Raw genomic sequence first — 16244 nt, forward strand, 5'->3', positions numbered from 1 at the left:
AAGAAAACTCACCAGTCCAGGTTCCTGATGTCAGTTTGTAGGGCTCCCTATTATATTTTATATTATCTTTATTATAATATTAACTATAATTAATATTAAATATAATATAATATTAAATAAAATATATTTTATTATCTTCCCTGCAAGCAGAAGGAGGTGCAGATTCACGGTGCTTTGTGCTCAAGAGGGGCAGTGAATCTCTGTGGGTGCTTCTGCCCTTTTTCCCTGACCCTAAAGAGAAGAGACACTGTCCCTGCATGGACAGTCTTGGTCTGGAAGTAGTTGGCCTCAGTAACACAGTGTTTTAAGGGCAGAGGAGAGGAGAGGTGGTTCCCATGCCTGTGGGCAGCTCTTCCCGAGAGCAGGAGAGGGGACTGCATTGTTAAGTAGGAAGTGGATGTGTTTCCCAAAGAAAACTTCAGAAATTAAGCTCCAGGGGCAAATACTGTGAGGTTCTACCACCTCCTTGAGGACAGCGTTAAAACCACAGAGGCATCAGCAGAGCTTGGAGCAGGACTGGCCAACCCCAGAGCGCCTCACGAAGCCCTCTGTGTGTCTGTGGCAGTCGAGTAGCACCTGGGGGGTGCTGAAAGTCCCAGTTCTGAGAGAAAATTCTGTTTAACTTGTACACGTTGGCTGGGTGTGTCCCCCCAGTACAGCTCAGTTCTTCTCTGAGGCGGTGCCTGACAGGGTCTCTCCCTGTTAAGGGCTGGGCGTGTTTTTGGCACAACACAGCAAAGTGGATTATTTGCCCGGCGTTCTCAGGAGAATAATGGTGAGCAGCAGAATTGCTGGGTTGTGGCTGCTGTGCAGCTAAGATCATGCAGTGATGTTTGGTGTTCTCGATTGTAGCTGAGCACGGGACCACAGCCCGGTGACCATAGGACATTCCCCGCAGGCGAGGCAGCCTCCATTGGCACGCGACATGGATTCTCATCCCCAGATGCCAGAGAGATAAGTTGAGTGCTCAGGCCCACAGTGGGGGTGAAAGTGGGGTGCTGGGAGGGCCTTTTGAATCAGCTTTGGGGGCAGGGATGTGCAAGAAGTGTCCCCTTAGACCAGCTAAAGGGAAAGTGTCTGTTTTGATCACAGTGCTGAGGTGCTCAGGGCAGAGCAGTTCTGGTGTGTGTCCTGTCACTTGTCTCTGGTGCACTCTGTGTTCTTTGGGTCTCTCGGTCCTTTCTTCTCCTCAAAAGCTCTCTCTCCCTGTCCTGTGTCACGGGTGTCTGCACGTATTTGTCCCACAGCTGCTCTGCCCTGCTGCATAGCCTGTAATAGCACAAGTCCTGGGGACTTGAAATTTGTAATTTGCAGGGTGTAGTTGGGCTCTAGATTGTATCAGGAGATTGACATAACATGTTTGGTGCTGTTAAGTTGTCCTGCAGCCATTTGACACTAGTCCTAACTTCCTTTCAGATGCAGACAGTTCAGATCAGTGGCAGAGAGCCCCAGTCCTGGGTGAGGGTTTTCCCATGATCGGGTCAGTCATTGTTTGCATTTTCAGGGGAAGCCTAAATAGTGACCATGTTACAGCAGTGTTCTTTGCCTTTATTTTTAGGAGGTCCAGGCAGATAGCAGCAGTCAAGGCCCTGTGTGCCAGGTGAGCAGTGGACAGAAGGAGTTGTTCTTGCTCAGGTTTCAGGTTTTGGTGCAATTCTAAGCATCCACTCTTGGTTACTTTGTTTTATTTTAGGCAGTCATCTTGCAAGATGTCTCTGGTCCGGATGTCTGGATGTCCAAGGCCAGGTGGGTGCAAGCGTAAGGTCTGGGTGGGTGTGCTTTTCAGGTCAGGGGGATGTTGTTTTCACAGTATCTCAGTGTGGGTTGTTTTGCTTTGTTTTTTTGCAGGTGTTGTCGCTGCCCTAGCTGTGTGAAGGAACAGAGACGAGCGGGTGAGTTGGCATTTTGGCACGGTGACTCACAGGTGACCCTTATGCAGCAGCATGCTAAGTGTGTACCTTTTTGTTTTTCAGGTATCCTCCAGGCAGCTTGTGGAGTCAAATTAAGACTTCAGGTGAGCCGGGGCAGCGGTGTGTCGGAGTTTCGGGGATTCCTCTTTTCGTGGGCACTAGTTGCATTTTCTGTTTTGTCTTAGGTACCCTGAGGAGGAACGTAGCTGAAGTTTGGAAACGGCAGCACCGAAGCTGATGCAGAGAACGTCTCGCCGTCCACATCCAACTGACATTGGATTCCATCCGGTTGTCTTGCAAAAGCCAAGTGCTGGGGCCAGTAGGTGGGAGATGGGGGGAAAACCTTTACTATCACAGGAGGCTATTTGATGTTAGCTTGGAGAATAGGCCCATAGTGGGACGGGCCCCTCGGGAGCAAAGGGAGAGGGTTTCTCCTCAGCCCCCCCAGAGTCTTCGCTGGGCAGGGCAGTTCCGATCCCTCTCTGGTTCTCGTGACGTTCGCATCGGCGGCCTTCTTTGACTCTTGACGTTGTCGTGGATCTTTTCACCATAGGAGCCCGCCTTCATGTCTGGAGCTATAGCTACAGTCACCCTGTAGTCATTTCTTCCTTCTCTAGGCCTACTGAGCTTCTTAGGCTTCCTCTTAAGTGCTTTGGCACTAACATCTTGAAAGGAGTTGCATGTCATCATCAAGTGCTACTGCCCTAGGGCTTTCTTTTCTTTGGCATCATCAGCCCATGGCTCATCTTGGGCTAGGAATCTTGGGTCCATAAGGTGAAATTGCCAGGCAGTTTCCACTTGTGTCCGTGTCACGTTGTCTGTGTCCGTGTCACGTTGTCTGTGTCATAGGCCTTTGTTACATCTCCATGCTTTAGCAACATCATTTTGTGCCGTATTGGCCATATTTTGCTCACGTACCTTCCCGGATATCAATTATTCTGGCATTTTTACATATTCACTTTTTGGGTCCGGACGATGTACACGAGATGTTCTCATCCATCTTCATTCTCAGTTTTGGTAGCCCTTCTCATGGACTTCCGTACGGAGCTTATTAGCCCCTCATCACCTGACCACAGTAGTTCCGTAGCATCTGCCTTCTCAAAGGATATAGGGCTCAAAAATTAGTCTTCTGGAGAATTATATCAAGTCCTCACTTATCTTGTATCTCTGTCAGCTTACGTTGTATGCACTTATGATGCACCTACCTGTGTCTGCTTCTATTGTATGTGCGTATGTTGCGCCTACCTATGTTAGCTTACATTGTTTGTGCTTACACTGTATGTACCTACGTTGGCTTATGTTGTTTGTGCTTATACTGTACGTATCTACGTTGGCTTATGTTGTTTGTGCTTATACTGTATGTACCTACGTTGGCTTATGTTGTATGCACCTCTGTTGTGGCAATTATGATCGGAGCTGCCTTGCCCGGGCAAGTAGTCACGCTCAGGTAGAGCAGTTATAAAGCTTTGCCGTTCATCTGTTCTCTACGGGGTTTGGGGTACAACACTGATGGGCCCAGAGTTGGTATAGCTCCTAGCTCTCAGATAGTCAGTCACTGACCGCCTCCCCTTGTCTCGTAGGTCCCCGGGTCCCTACAGAATTTCCTGGAATCTACCATTTGACATGGAGGTCCTGCGGTCAGAAGAAGCGTTTAAGCATATTCTTCAGTGCAGCGTTTCACGTAAGGGTGGCAGCCAGCGTGTCAGCAGAAGAATGTGTGAGAGTGTGACTGTCTGTGTCTGTCTGTGAGAGTTTGTGTGTGCTTGTGTCTGCAGCTGTGTGTGTGTGTGGAGCAGATACAACCTTGTGTGTATGGCCTTTGCCTTTCAGGGGGGGTTTTCATCAGGCAGGAGGATTTTTTGGGAGTCTCCGGAGCGAGTTGCCGTGAATGTGAGTTTGTGCGTAACGCGAAGGGGGCGTGCACGTCGGCGGAGCGTTTTGCGCCGTTTTTGTTCCGGGTGCGTCATAACAATAAAAGCGTTGTGGACTTTTCTGAAATGGAGATACGGTTATATTGTGTCAATATGTATTTGGCTTGTAGTACATTATATTGTTCTGTCTTTGCAGTTGTTCCTGTCTTTTGATGTATTTTGCTGTATGTAAATTGGACTTGTACTTGTGTGCCTAGGTATGATGTATTCTTTGTTGTATTTGTCTCTGTACTTGCATTTGTATGCATTGTTTCCCTGTGTATTGCTGAAGTTTAAATTAAAGGAATAAAGATTAATCAGCCCTAATAATGATGCCTCTTACCCTCTGCCCTGCCCACCATTCATCTCCTGTCTTTCTTTGGTGTGGTTGAGTCCTATCATTTTCACCCTTTTTCTCCCTTTGCCTCTTACTTTCCTCCTTAGTATATTACTCACTTTATCCTTCCATGTGTAACTCTTTGTCTCTGCCTGTGTTTTCCTTTGTTTCCATTTCTAACACATCTCCATGTTTCTCTCACCCTATTTCCTTCTCACCCTATTTTCTTCCATTCCTCTACATGTATTTCCCCATGTCTCTTTGTCTGTCTCTTTCAATCTAGGTTTCACTATGTTTTCTTCTTTTTTTTTCCTTTGTCAGCCTTTGTCTTTCTAACACTTGCTATCATTGTCTTTGTCTCTGACCCTTTTTCCTTTTCTGTCCAACTTTAACTTTTTTGTCTAACTCTCTATTTCTTTCTCTCTTGAACCCTACCTTGTGTTCAGTCTCTCCATTTGTTTTCCTGTAGGTTTTCAGCTCTATTTCTTCTTTTTCTTGTCTCTCTATTTGCTTTTCTCTTTCATTTCAAGTGCTTCCTTTTCTGTTTGTCTTTCACTCTTTTTCTCTTTACCCCTCCTTTCTTTTGCCTTTCTCTTTCCAATCTGACTTTTTTAGTTTTTCTTTTTATCTCTCTTTTATTTTTCTTGCTCTGTTTTCTTCTTACTCTCTTCCTTTTCTTCTTCTCACTCTTTCTTCTTGCTCTCTTCTTCTCTCTTCTTCCTCTCACTATCCTCGTCTTCTCCTCGCTCTCTCCTCTTCTCCTCACTCCTCTTCCTCCTCTCTCCTCACTCCTCTTCCTCCTCTCTCCTCACTCCTCTTCCTCCTCTCTCCTCTTCTTCTCACTCTCTCTCCTCTTCTTCTCACACTCTCCTCCTCTTCTCGCTCTCTCCTTTTCTTCTCACTCCTCTTCCTCCTCTCCTCTTCTCACTTTCTCCTCTTCCTCCTCTTTCTTCTTCCTCTGACACTCTCCTCTTCTTCTTACTCTCTCCTTTCACTCTCCTCTTCTTCTCACACTCTCCTTTTCTTCATCTCACTCTCTCCTTCTCACTCGCTCCTCTTCCTCCTCTCTCCTCACTTTGTCCTCTTCCTCCTCTCCTCTTCTTCCTCTCTCCTCTTCTTGTTCTCTCTTCTTCTCACTCTGTCCTCTTCTCACACTCTCTCCTCACACTCTCTCCTCTTCTCACACTCTCTTCATCTCTCTCTCCTTTTCTCCTCACTCTGTCCTCTTCCTCCTCTCTCCTCTTCTTCCTCTCACTCTCTCCTCTTATTCTTCTCACCCTCTCCTCTTCTTCATCTCACTCTCTCCTTTTCTTCTCACTCTGTCCTCTTCCTCCTTTCTCCTCACTTTCTCCTCTTCTTCCTCTCTCTTCTTCTTCCTCACTCTCTCCACTTCTCACCTCTCTCCTTTTCTTCTCTCTCTCCTTTTCCTCCTCTCTCTCTCCTTTTCCTCTCCTCTTCTTCTCACTTTCTCTTCTTCCTCCTCTTTCTTCTTCCTCTGACTCTCTCCTCTTCATCTTACTCTCTCCTCTCACTCTCCTCTTCTTCATCTCACTCTCTCTTCTTCTCACACTCTCCTTTTCATCTCACTCTCTCCTTCTCACTTGCTCCTCTTCCTCCTCTCTCCTTTTCTCACTTTCTCCTCTTCCTCTCCTCTTCTTGTTCTCACTCTCTTTTCTTCTTCTCACGCTCTCCTCTTCTTCTCACTCTCTTCTTCATCTTTCTCCTTTTCTTCTCAGTCTCTTCTCTTCCTCCTCTCCTCACTTTCTCCTCTTCCTCCTCTCACTTCTTCCTTCTCTCTCTTCTTCTCACTCTCTCCTCTTCTCACACTCTCTTCTTCATCTCTCTCTCTCCTTTTCTCCTCCTCTCTCCTCTTCCTCCTCTCTCCTCTTCCTCCTCTCTCCTCTTCTCACTCTCCTTCTCTCTCTTATCTTCCTCCTCTCTCTCTCCTTCTCTTCCTCTCACTTACTCCTCTTCCTCCTCTCTTCCTCTTGTCACTCTCTCCTCTCTTCTTCTCACACTCTCTTCATCTCTCCTTTTCTTCTCACTCTCTCCTCTTTCTCCTCTCTCCTCTTCTTCTCACTCTCTTTTCTCACTCTGTCCTCTTCTTCTCACACTCTCTTCATCTCACTCTCTCCTTTCCTTCTCTCTCTTTCCTCTTCCTCTTCTCTCCTCCTTCACACTCGCTGCTCTTCCTCCTCTCTCCTATTCTTCTTCTCTCTCCTCTTCCTCCTCTCCGTCTCCTCTTCTTCCTCTCACTTTCTCCTCTTCCTCCTCTCTCTTCTTCCTCCTTTCTTCTTCTTCTCATTTCTTCCTCCCACTCTCTCCACTTCTCACTCTCTCCTCTTCATCTCACTCTCTCCTTCTCACTCTCTCCTCTTCATCTCACTCTCTCCTTCTCACTCTCTCCTCTCTCTCATCTTCCTCCTCTCTCCTCTTCTTCCTCTCACTTACTCCTCTTCCTCCTCTCTCTTCCTCTTGTCACTCTCCTTTCCTTCTCACACTCTCTTCTTCCTCTCACGCTTTCCTCTTCTTCTTGCTCTCTCCTGTCCTTCTCACACTCTTCTTCATCTCTCTCCCTTTCTTCTCACTCCTCTTCCTCCTCTCTCCTCTTTTTCTTCTCACTCTCTTGTCTTCCTCATCTCTCTTTTTCCTTACTCTCTCCTCTTCCTGCTCTCTCCTTTTCTTCTTCTCCCTCTCTCTCTCCTTATCACTCTCTCCTCTTCTTCTCACTGTCTCCTTCTCTTTCTCTCTTTTTTTTCCTTTCTGTACTTAGAATAAAAAAGCAGGAGTAGAAAATACTGTGCTCCGAGGAAGTAAAAAAAGAAAACAACTTTAAAAATAAAAATTTCTACTCCCTGGGAGCATCAAAGTAAAAATAAAAATTTTTACTCCCTGGTAGCATCAGATTTTCTACTGCTGCGCCTGACAATATTTTTGGGTAGGGGAGGGGTCTGTCTGGTAGCCACACCCCCACCCTGAATCCTCCCTCTACCCTAACCCCTTCCCTGACCCACCCTCCACCCCCTCCCCCACACCCTGACCCCGCCCCTAACCACGCCCCCAATGCTGACCCCCTCCCCCTAACCCACCCCGTCCTTACCCCCTCCCCTGGCCCCGCCCCCAGCCACACACCCTCCCCTGACTTCTACTGATACCTATTAAGATACGTATAAAAATCTGAAATAAAATATAATAGGAATAAATGTAAGAAATTATGAAAATATAATTTTCCATCAATATCCATTACAAATCCGAATGTGAATATAAATATGAAAAATAGAAAAATAAAGCATATTGAAATGCAGCTTAAGAGGAAAGCTTTTTTCTTTCGGTTCCTGTCGGGTCGCAGGCAGGCTTTTTGTTCCGTTCTTTCCCGCGCGGACGCTTTGGGGCGTTCGCTGCCGAGGCCGTGCCGGCGGGGACGGCGCGGTGCTGCCGCCGTGTGGGCAGAGAGCGGTACTGCAGCCCCCCAGCCAGTGCCCGGCAAAACCACCGAGTGGCTTGGCGCGGACTCGCTTGAAAAGTGCTGCCGCCTTGTGGGCACAGGGCGGTACTGCAGCCCGGCCGCCTTCTTGGGAGCGGCTAGGCACGGACTCGCTTGAAAAGTGCTGCCGCTTTGTGGGCACAGGGCGGTACTGCAGCCCCGCCACCCATGGCCGCCCTCTTGCGAGTGGCTTGGCGCAGACTCGCTTGAAAAGTGCTGCCGCCTTGTGAACACAGGGCGGTACTGTGGCCCCACCACCCACGGCCGCCCTCTTGGGAGTGGCTTGGCGCGGACTCGCTTGAAAAGTGCTGCCGCCTTGTGGACAAAGGGCGGTACTGCAGCCCGGCCGCCCGCGGCCGCCCTCTTGCGAGTGGCTTGGCGCGGACTCGCTTGAAAAGTGCTGCCGCCTTGTGGACAAAGGGCGGTACTGCAGCCCGGCCGCCCGCGGCCTCCCTCTTGCGAGTGGCTTGGCGCGGACTCGCTTGAAAAGTGCTGCCGCCTTGTGGGCACAGGGCGGTACTGCAGCCCCCCCAGCCAGCGCCCGGCAAAACCGGCGGGAGGGGCGAGGGGCGGCAGCGAGCGGCGAGCGGGGCGGTGTCTGTGAGTGAGGGGAGGGCTGGAGGCGGCTCCGCGGCGGCGCCGGATTAGGATGGCAGCGGCGAGGGAGGCTTTCTGTCCCGTTCCGGCCGCCGTCCGTACCGGAACGCTTTGTGCCTTTCTGTCCCTCGCCGGCCGCCGTCCCCCACGTGTCGCGAGCCCGGCGCCGCCGTGATGGCGGCGGGCGGTGGGACCGGGCTCGGGCGGCTCTGGAGGCGCTGCTGGAGGTGGGATTCGGGGCCCGGCGCGCTGAGGGCGGCGGCACCGGGGGGACAGCGGGGGAGGGCGGGCGGGAGCAGCCGGAGGGGACCCGGCACCGGCACCGGGAATGGGATTATGGCGGGGGCGGGACACACGGACAGGCCCCGGAGCCCTCGGGACCCCCAAAACTCCACCGGGACCCCCAAAAAACCCCCCGGGAACCCCTCAGAACCCTCTGGGACCCCCCAAAAATAACCGGGAGCCCCCCGGTCCCGCAGGGCGAAGGCGCTGGCGCTGACCGGGAACCGGGGAGTGGAGCCGGCCATGGACTGGTGAGGGGGGACCCCAAGAACACTCCCGGCACCCCCAAAAATACCCGGCGGGATCCCCCCAAAACAGCCCCGGGATCACCAAAAACAGCCTCGGGAACCCAAAAATTCCCTTCAGAAGCCCCAAAAATCCCCCTGGGACCCTCAAAAACCCCCTGAGACCCCCAAAATTCCCTTCAGGACCCCAACCCCCCCCCCCCCAGGACCCCCAAAATTCCTCCCAAAAACCCCCTGAAACCTCCAAAATTCTCCCCAGGACTCCAAAGCCCTCCCTGGGACGCCCAAAATTCTCTTTGGGACCCCAAAACTCCCCCTGTGACCTCCAAATTTCCCTTTAGGACCCCTGAAATTCCTCCTGGGACCCCCAAAACCCCCTGAGACCCCAAAAGTCCTCCTGGGATGCCCCAAAAACCTTCCAGAACCCCCCAGGACCCCCTCCAATTTTGGGTCCCCCCCCGATTCGGGGTTCCCCCCGGTTTTTGGGTCCCCAGGCTGGTGGCTCATGAGGACGACCCCGACTCGGACCCCGAACTCCCCCCGGGTTTGGGGGCGCCGCCCGCGGGCCTGGGGGGGCCCCGGCAGCCGCCGGCCCCCGAGGACGAGACCCAGAAGTGAATTTTGGGGGTCGGGGGGGAATTTGGGGTTTGGGAAGGAAATTTTGGGGTATGGGGAGCTCAGGGATATTCAGGGATAATTTTGGGGTTCAGAGTGGTTAATTTGGGGTTTCAGGGTGTTTATGGGCAGGGTTTTCGGGTATTCTCGGGAGGGCTTTGGGGTATTCTTTGGTGGGTTTTAGGGTATTTTTGGGTGGATTTTTTGGGATATTTTTGGGACGGTTTTGGGTTGGTTTTGAGGCATTTTATGGTGAGTTTTTTGGATATTTTTAGGAGGGTTTGGGTAGTTTTGGGTGGGTTTTTTGGGGGCATTTAGGACGATTTTGGGGTATTTTTGGGTGGGTTTTGGGCTGAAGGCGGCTCAGCGGCGGCGCTGGAGAAGGATGGCAGCGGCGAGGGGGGCCCGGCGGGGCCCTGCCTTTGCCAGCCCCTCCTGCCACCCTCCTTGGAATGGTTTGGGGCAGTATGGGGTTATTGAGGTAGGAGTAATTATTTTGTTGTTGTTGATTTAATGTGGTGTTTTTTTGTTTGTTTGTTGTTGTCGTTTGATGTATTTGGTTTGTAGAGCAGGAACTGTAGACAGAATCCTGCAGAAGTAATATGGAATTTGTCCTCCCAAAACCCACCCGGCTTCCAACCACTTTCAGCACGTGGTCTTCCTTAGCAGCACATGGTACCCCACACTTGGGAGCCGGTGCACTCTACTTTTCTCTCCTCCTTTGCTGACAGATCCTGCTGAGGCTGAGGACAAAGCCCTACCCCTACACAGACAAGGCAGCAGACCTGGTTCGGGAAGCCAGCGTGCTCCAGGCTGCTCCAGGACTCTGATCAAACATCAGCATCCCCGTCTCTCACGTTGATGGTATGTGGTAACCCCTTAAGAACAGAATTCCACCTTTTCTAACCCTAAGCAGCAAACTGGGGATGGGTAACTCTAGAAATCTAGAAATCCTGTCATGTAAGGACCTCCAGGTTTCAGCCCTCCGTGTGTCCTTGGTATCAGAAGCTGGAATTGCAGAGTTGCCACTTTACCTCCAAACGTAATTTTTGATGTGGTTGTGCCACTTTAACAGTATATGAAATCTCTCTTCGTGTTCTTGCAGCAGCATTTTCGAACCACAATGGAAATCTAGTCCTTCTGCCCGGAGCTGTTCACAGAATTGTGGAATTCCAGATGGGTTTGGATGGGAAGGCACCTTTTTTTTTGCAGCATTAGATTTTTGCAGCATTGCAGCTTTTCAAGCTTCTAAGTAAGTTACTTCATTCAGATTTAAACTCTCTTGAAGCATGCTTGATATGGTTTGTTTTTTTCATTGTTATGTTAGTTTTTGTTTTGGTTTTAATTTGGCTTTCTTTTTTGCCTGGCGTAGGAAAATTTTACAGCTCTCACTTTTTTCTTCTCCAGTTGAGTATTACCAGTGTTACCTTCTTAATTCAAAAACCATTTGCTGTATGGAAAAAGCACCTTGCCTTTGTGAAGGGCCAGGTGGGAACTGTTTTAATGGCCAGTGGCACAGCCCCGTAGCACACAATTCCCAGGAAGTGGGGAGCCCTCTGCCAGGCAGAGCCACCTGGCCAGGTTCCTGCGGGTGCTGCTGCTGTACCCGGCTGATGAGGTGAGAAGCAGCTTGGCTTTACTGCCAAAATAAAAGTCACCCGTTTTCCTATGAATCCCAGCAAAGTGGTCCCAAAGGCTCTGTCACTCAGTCTCTGCTTCCATTGGTGTGGAGAGGCTGGATCCCAGTTATCACCCCAGCAGTGCCCCTGCCTCCCTTTTCCCCACTTTTCTGTTCCAGTCGTGCGAAACATTCAGGCTTTGTTTTCTTCCCCCTGCGGTTCACTGCAGATCCCAGAAAACCCACAGGAGGGAAGATCATTCCTTGTGCTTCCACCTCCAGGTGAGAGAGGAGATGGTCACATCCTAGGAGCCTGATTTTGGAATGTTTTATGGAATTGGCCCAGTGGCTTTTACTTCTGGGGTTCCTGGAGTCTGTCCCTGGCAGGTCCAGCCTGTGCTTCAACTGAGAGCCCTCAGTCCGCAGGGAAGTGAACCTTTGGGGAAGTTCTTACAGCTCTGCTTAGTGCTTTATGAATGGTGATGATTTTCTGGAAGTAGGCTGTCCATTCTGACCCTTTTTCTTCCCTCTCCCTGCAGACTACCTGCTGAGAGGCTGAGGTGAGACCAGGATCTGTAAAATCCCTGACTCTCCGTGTTTTCCTGAGGCTGAAGCCGTGTTTGCTGTCAGTGACGACAGGGTGGGAGATGCTAAACACTGAAAACTTTGGGGTTTTTCCCCTGAACTCCCCAAGACTCTCTGCAGCTGTGCCCTGTCTCTCTCTTGAAAGAGTTTCTGGATTTACAAAGGTTTTTACATTCTGCAATATTTATCTATAACTCGATTAAAAAGAATCATACTGTATCAATGTGGTGTTAATTACTTTGTTTGAGTCGGTTAATTAAAGCAAATTGTTGGTAAGGGGTTTGAACATCCCTTAGTTGGAGCTGGCAGCTCTTATTTAATTTCTCTTCATTCCTTTAATTTCTTTCAATTATTTCTTGAGCCATTACTGCAATTAGGATGTACAGTAAGGACAAGAGCATTTCTGCCCTGCTGGATTGGGAAATCCGAGCCCAATTCCTTGGAGAGATTGAGGGGATGGGGATCTGTGCCTCAAGCTGGGTTTTGACAGTGGGAATTTGGTGAGGAAGGAAGAGGAGAGATCCCACGGAAAGTGGCTGAGGCCAGTTCCGCTGGCTTTGGGTGCTCCTACCCCCGAGAAAATCATCCTGGCTGAAGGGAGCTGGAAGAAGCCAGGGGGCTGCGCCGGGGGCTGTGCAGGGACCCCAAACCCTGGTCAGGGGCGCTGGGCAGTGCCAGCTGCAGAGGAACGCTGCAGAGGGGCTGCGCTGGAGCCCCTCAGCTTCCATGCAGAGATGCTGGCACTGCGGGGCTTTCGGGACACTGCCGAGAGGCTCCGCTGCCAGAGCCGGGGAGTTCTCCCGTTCTTTTCTGTCGTGCTGGGCACTTGGCAAGTCCTTCGAGCCCCGCAGGCTGCCAGTGCCAGCGGAGCAGCTGGAATCACAGACGGTCACACAGAAATCGGGCTGGGAGAGCAAATGAGCCGTTCCATGTTGTTTTTCACAACGCGTTTTGGATTTATACCAGAATCTCTTCTCTCCCCTCAGACCCCGTACCCCTGAGTTCTGAGTTTCCTCACAGAAATGTCTCGGCCTGCACCGGGAAAAAGAAAATTCCCTGGCACGGCGGGGAGCGGCGGGCTTTGGGGGTGCTGGGGCGGCACGGGGGTCCCCGCGCCCCGGCCGGTCTCGGTCAGCCCCGGGAAATCGCCGCCGCCGCCGGCTCGGCCCCGGCGCCGCCCCGGTGCTCCGGCCCGAGAGAGACCCCGACCCGCCCGCCGGGGCAGAGGCGGCACCGCCGGGAGCCGAAGCGGCAGCCCCGGGCCCATCCCGGCGGGCCGGGAGCGATGGCCCCGCCTCCATCCCGGGCGGGCCGGAGCCTCAGGGGCGGGGCCGGGCCGGAGCCTCAGGGGCGGGGCCGGCGCTGGCTCAGGTGCGCGGGACCGCGGGGCACCTGCGTGGGGTGGGGCCGAGCTTATTTAAGTGCCGGGAATCGCTGCAGCCGCCATTTGCTCACTCGGAGCGCAGTGAGGGTGGTGGGTTCTGTGCGGGCTCCGCAGCTTCGCCCTTCTCTCCTTCCCCCCCTTTACTCTTCCTTCCTCCTGCTCCCATTCCCCTTCTTTCCCTGCCTTTCCCCCGTTTTCCTGTCCTCCCCAAAGCCGACTGCTTTCGCTCCCCTTTTGTGCCCCCTTCTACTCTTCCTTCCTTCTGCTCCTATTCCCCTTCTTTGTCTTCCTCCTTTTCCTTCTCGTCCCATTTCGGCCTCCCGTCCCACCATCTACCCTTCCTTCGTTTTCTCCATATTTCTGTTTTTTATCCCCTAAACCCACTCTCCCTCCTCCCCCAAACGCGACCCCCCCCACTCGTCCCTCACCTGTCCCTGCCCCGCTGCTCCGTTCCATTCCCCCTCTCTCCCTCCTCTGTCCCGTCCCTCTTTCCCCCTGCCGGCCTTTCCCTTCCCCGCCCGCTCTCCTCCGCAGCCCGACCTCCCTCCCCACCTTCCCGCATGCCCCGCTCTGCCTCCTCTCTTCCCGTCCCCTTTTCCTTCTTTCCTCGCAGCCGCGGGGCTCGGGGCGCCGCAGAATAAAGCCCAGAGGGCCGGAGCCGGCGCCCCCCGCCCTCGCTGGGGTCCCCACACGGGGCCGGAGCCGCTCTGCGGGTCCCCCCATTGCAGTCCAATACACGGCCCGACACTGCCGGGGTGCGGCTTTCCCGACATCACACTGGGGGTCGGGCTGGGGGTCGGGAGGGGGTCCTGGGGGGAGGAGGGTGGGGGGGTTAGGAAGGGCCCCCTCATTAGGAGGGGGTCCCGGGGGAGGAGGGTGGCGGGGGGGGGATAGGAAGGGCCCCCTCCGGAGGAGGGGGTCCGGGGGAGGGGGGCGGGGTGGAGGGGGGGGCCTTCCCCCCTCCAGCCCCGGCCCCTCCCCGGGACCCCCTCCTCCGGACCGGGGCCCGGGGGGGTTGGGGGGGGGGGAGGGGGCGGGGGGGGGTGGGTGGGGGGGCGGGGGGGGGGTTGGGGGGCGGGGGGGGGTTGGGGGGCGGGGGGGAGGGTGGGGGGGCGGGGGGGGTGGGGTGGGGGGGCGGGGGGGAGGGTGGGGGGGCGGGGGGGGGGGGGAGCAGGGGGGGGCACGTCACTCTGTGCCGTGAACAGACATTAAAAAAAAAAAAAAAAAACAAATGGCCGGCCCTTCCCCCCCCTCCCCCCCCGCCCCGCCTCCCACCCCACCCCCCCGCCCCCCCCTCCCACCCCGCCCCCCCCCTCCCACCCCGCCCCCCCCTCCCACCCCACCCCCCCGCCCCCCCCCCCCCCCCCCCCAACCCCCCCGGGCCCCGGTCCGGAGGAGGGGGTCCCGGGGAGGGGCCGGGGCTGGAGGGGGGAAGGCCCCCCCCTCCACCCCGCCCCCCTCCCCCGGACCCCCTCCTCCGGAGGGGGCCCACCCTGGCCCCCCTCCCCCGGACCCCCTCCTCCGGAGGGGGCCCTTCCTATCCCCCCCCCCACCCTCCTCCCCCGGGACCCCCTCCTAATGAGGGGGCCCTTCCTAACCCCCCCACCCTCCTCCCCCCAGGACCCCCTCCCGACCCCCAGCCCGACCCCCAGTGTGATGTCGGGAAAGCCGCACCCCGGCAGTGTCGGGCCGTGTATTAGACTGCAATGGGGGGACCCGCAGAGCGGCTCCGGCCCCGTGTGGGGACCCCAGCGAGGGCGGGGGGCGCCGGCTCCGGCCCTCTGGGCTTTATTCTGCGGCGCCCCGAGCCCCGCGGCTGCGAGGAAAGAAGGAAAAGGGGAATGGGGAACGAGAACAGGGGAGCAGAGGGGGCGCTCAAGGGGAGGGTGACAGGGACAGGGGGCAGGTGGGGGCAGGTCGGGGTGTGCAGGGGGCTGGGGGAAGGCAGGGTGAAGGAAGAGAAAGATTGAAGGCAGCTTTGGGGAAGGAGGCGGAATATGTGGAGGGGGAAAGGTATCACGGAAAGGCGGCAGGAGGAACCGGGAGCGCGTGGGGGGGAGCAGGGAGAGGGGGCACGGGGGAGCCCGGCTGGGGAGAGAAGGAACAGGGAAAGGATGGAGGAACAGGGTAGCGTAGGGGTGAGTAGGGGAATAGAGAGGGAGGACAAGGAAAGGAGAGTAGGGGGGCCCGCCCGGGAGGGAGGGAGGGGAGGGCTAGGGGGGAGAGGGAGGGGGGGGGGTTTGGGGGGGGGGAGGGTGTAGGGGGTGGGGGAGGGGAGGAAGGGAGGGTCGATAAGAGAGGCATAGAGAAAAAAAAATACAAAAGAAAAGAAACGCGCAACAAAAGCAAAAGAAAAAGAGATATAGAGCCCGACCGGCCGCAACCTCCCGCTCCGAGCGCCCAGCACCAAATGGCTCCGCCGGGCTCGCCCCGCGGTTTAAATACCCGCGGCCCCGCCCCGCGCAGGCGCGCTGGGGCCCCGCGCACCTGTGCGCGCACCTGTGCTGGCCCCGCCCCCGGCCCCGCCCCCCGCCCGTAAATGGCGGCGGCTCCGCGCCCGCCCCGTGTTCTGTGTGGATGCTCGGACGGACTGCGGCGGGACCGGCGCTCGGAGCTCCGTGCGGGGATCGGATCGGGGCAGCTCCCGGCCTGCGCGGCGTCCGAGGCGCTCAGCTGAGATCGGGATCGGGATTTGGGTTCTGGTCCCGCCGGTGTCTGCTGGGGGAGCCGGGCGGAGCCGCTCCTTCCTCGGCGGGCAGGGAGGGGGTGCCGGGGCCGGGGGGTCGAGGCGGGATCGGGGCTGGGATCGGGACCGGCAGCGCCGCGGCCGGGAGGAGCCGCTCCGGGACGGGCGCCGCCGCTCCAGCTGCGGCCGGCGCGGGGCTCGGGTCCCGCCGGGGCTCGGGTCCCGTTCTCGCTGTGGCCGCGGGGAGCCGGGGCTGCGTCGGGGCCGGGACCCCATCGGCACCGCCGCTCCCGCAGCGCCGCCTCCGGCCCCGCGGGCGGACACGGAGCCGCCCCGCAGCCCCCGCGGGATGCCGAGCCCCCCCGCCCCGGTAGCCCCGTGGCCACCGCGCTCCCCTGCGAGAAGCAGCGCCCGCCTCCCCCGCCCCGTGTCCGCATCCCCGGGGGAGCCCCGCCGGACGAGCGGGGCTGCGGCGCCGCGGCCGGGAGCGGCCGCTCCGCCGGGGCCGCTGCTCCCGCTCCGGCTGTGCCCGGTGCGGGGCTGGAGGCGCCGGAGCTCCGAAGGGCAGAGAGCACCTCCTGTCCTTGGCTC

General features: G+C 55.8%; 1 protein-coding gene and 1 long non-coding RNA gene across 7 annotated transcripts in view; both read left to right on the top strand.

The window, feature by feature from the left end:
- The window catches only part of LOC144248920 (UBX domain-containing protein 1-like), a 59259-nt gene extending 47457 nt beyond the window's left edge, over positions 1 to 11802 (top strand). The window contains exons 1-7 of one of the 6 annotated variants that reach the window (XM_085578464.1): positions 8155 to 8465; positions 8718 to 8771; positions 9260 to 9379; positions 10112 to 10244; positions 10486 to 10998; positions 11229 to 11280; positions 11538 to 11802. In XM_085578464.1, coding sequence (XP_085434590.1) covers positions 8413 to 8465; positions 8718 to 8771; positions 9260 to 9379; positions 10112 to 10121 — 237 coding nt within the window. In that variant the 5' untranslated portion in view covers positions 8155 to 8412 and the 3' untranslated portion in view covers positions 10122 to 10244; positions 10486 to 10998; positions 11229 to 11280; positions 11538 to 11802. Of the gene's footprint in view, positions 1 to 8154; positions 8466 to 8717; positions 8772 to 9259; positions 9380 to 10111; positions 10999 to 11228; positions 11281 to 11537 lie in introns of those variants that run through there. The other 5 variants (XM_085578465.1, XM_085578463.1, XR_014955028.1 and 2 more) reach the window with 5 other exon arrangements.
- LOC144248666 (uncharacterized) lies at positions 1894 to 4150 on the top strand. The gene is made up of 2 exons (XR_014955027.1): positions 1894 to 2233; positions 3491 to 4150. It is a non-coding gene; the product is annotated as an uncharacterized LOC144248666 (long non-coding RNA).
- Positions 11803 to 16244: the final 4442 nt, after the last annotated feature.

This window comes from Lonchura striata, chromosome 4 (genome assembly GCF_050655825.1).
Source record: "Lonchura striata isolate lonStrDom1 chromosome 4, ASM5065582v1, whole genome shotgun sequence".
Classification (NCBI taxonomy): Eukaryota; Metazoa; Chordata; class Aves; order Passeriformes; family Estrildidae; genus Lonchura; species Lonchura striata.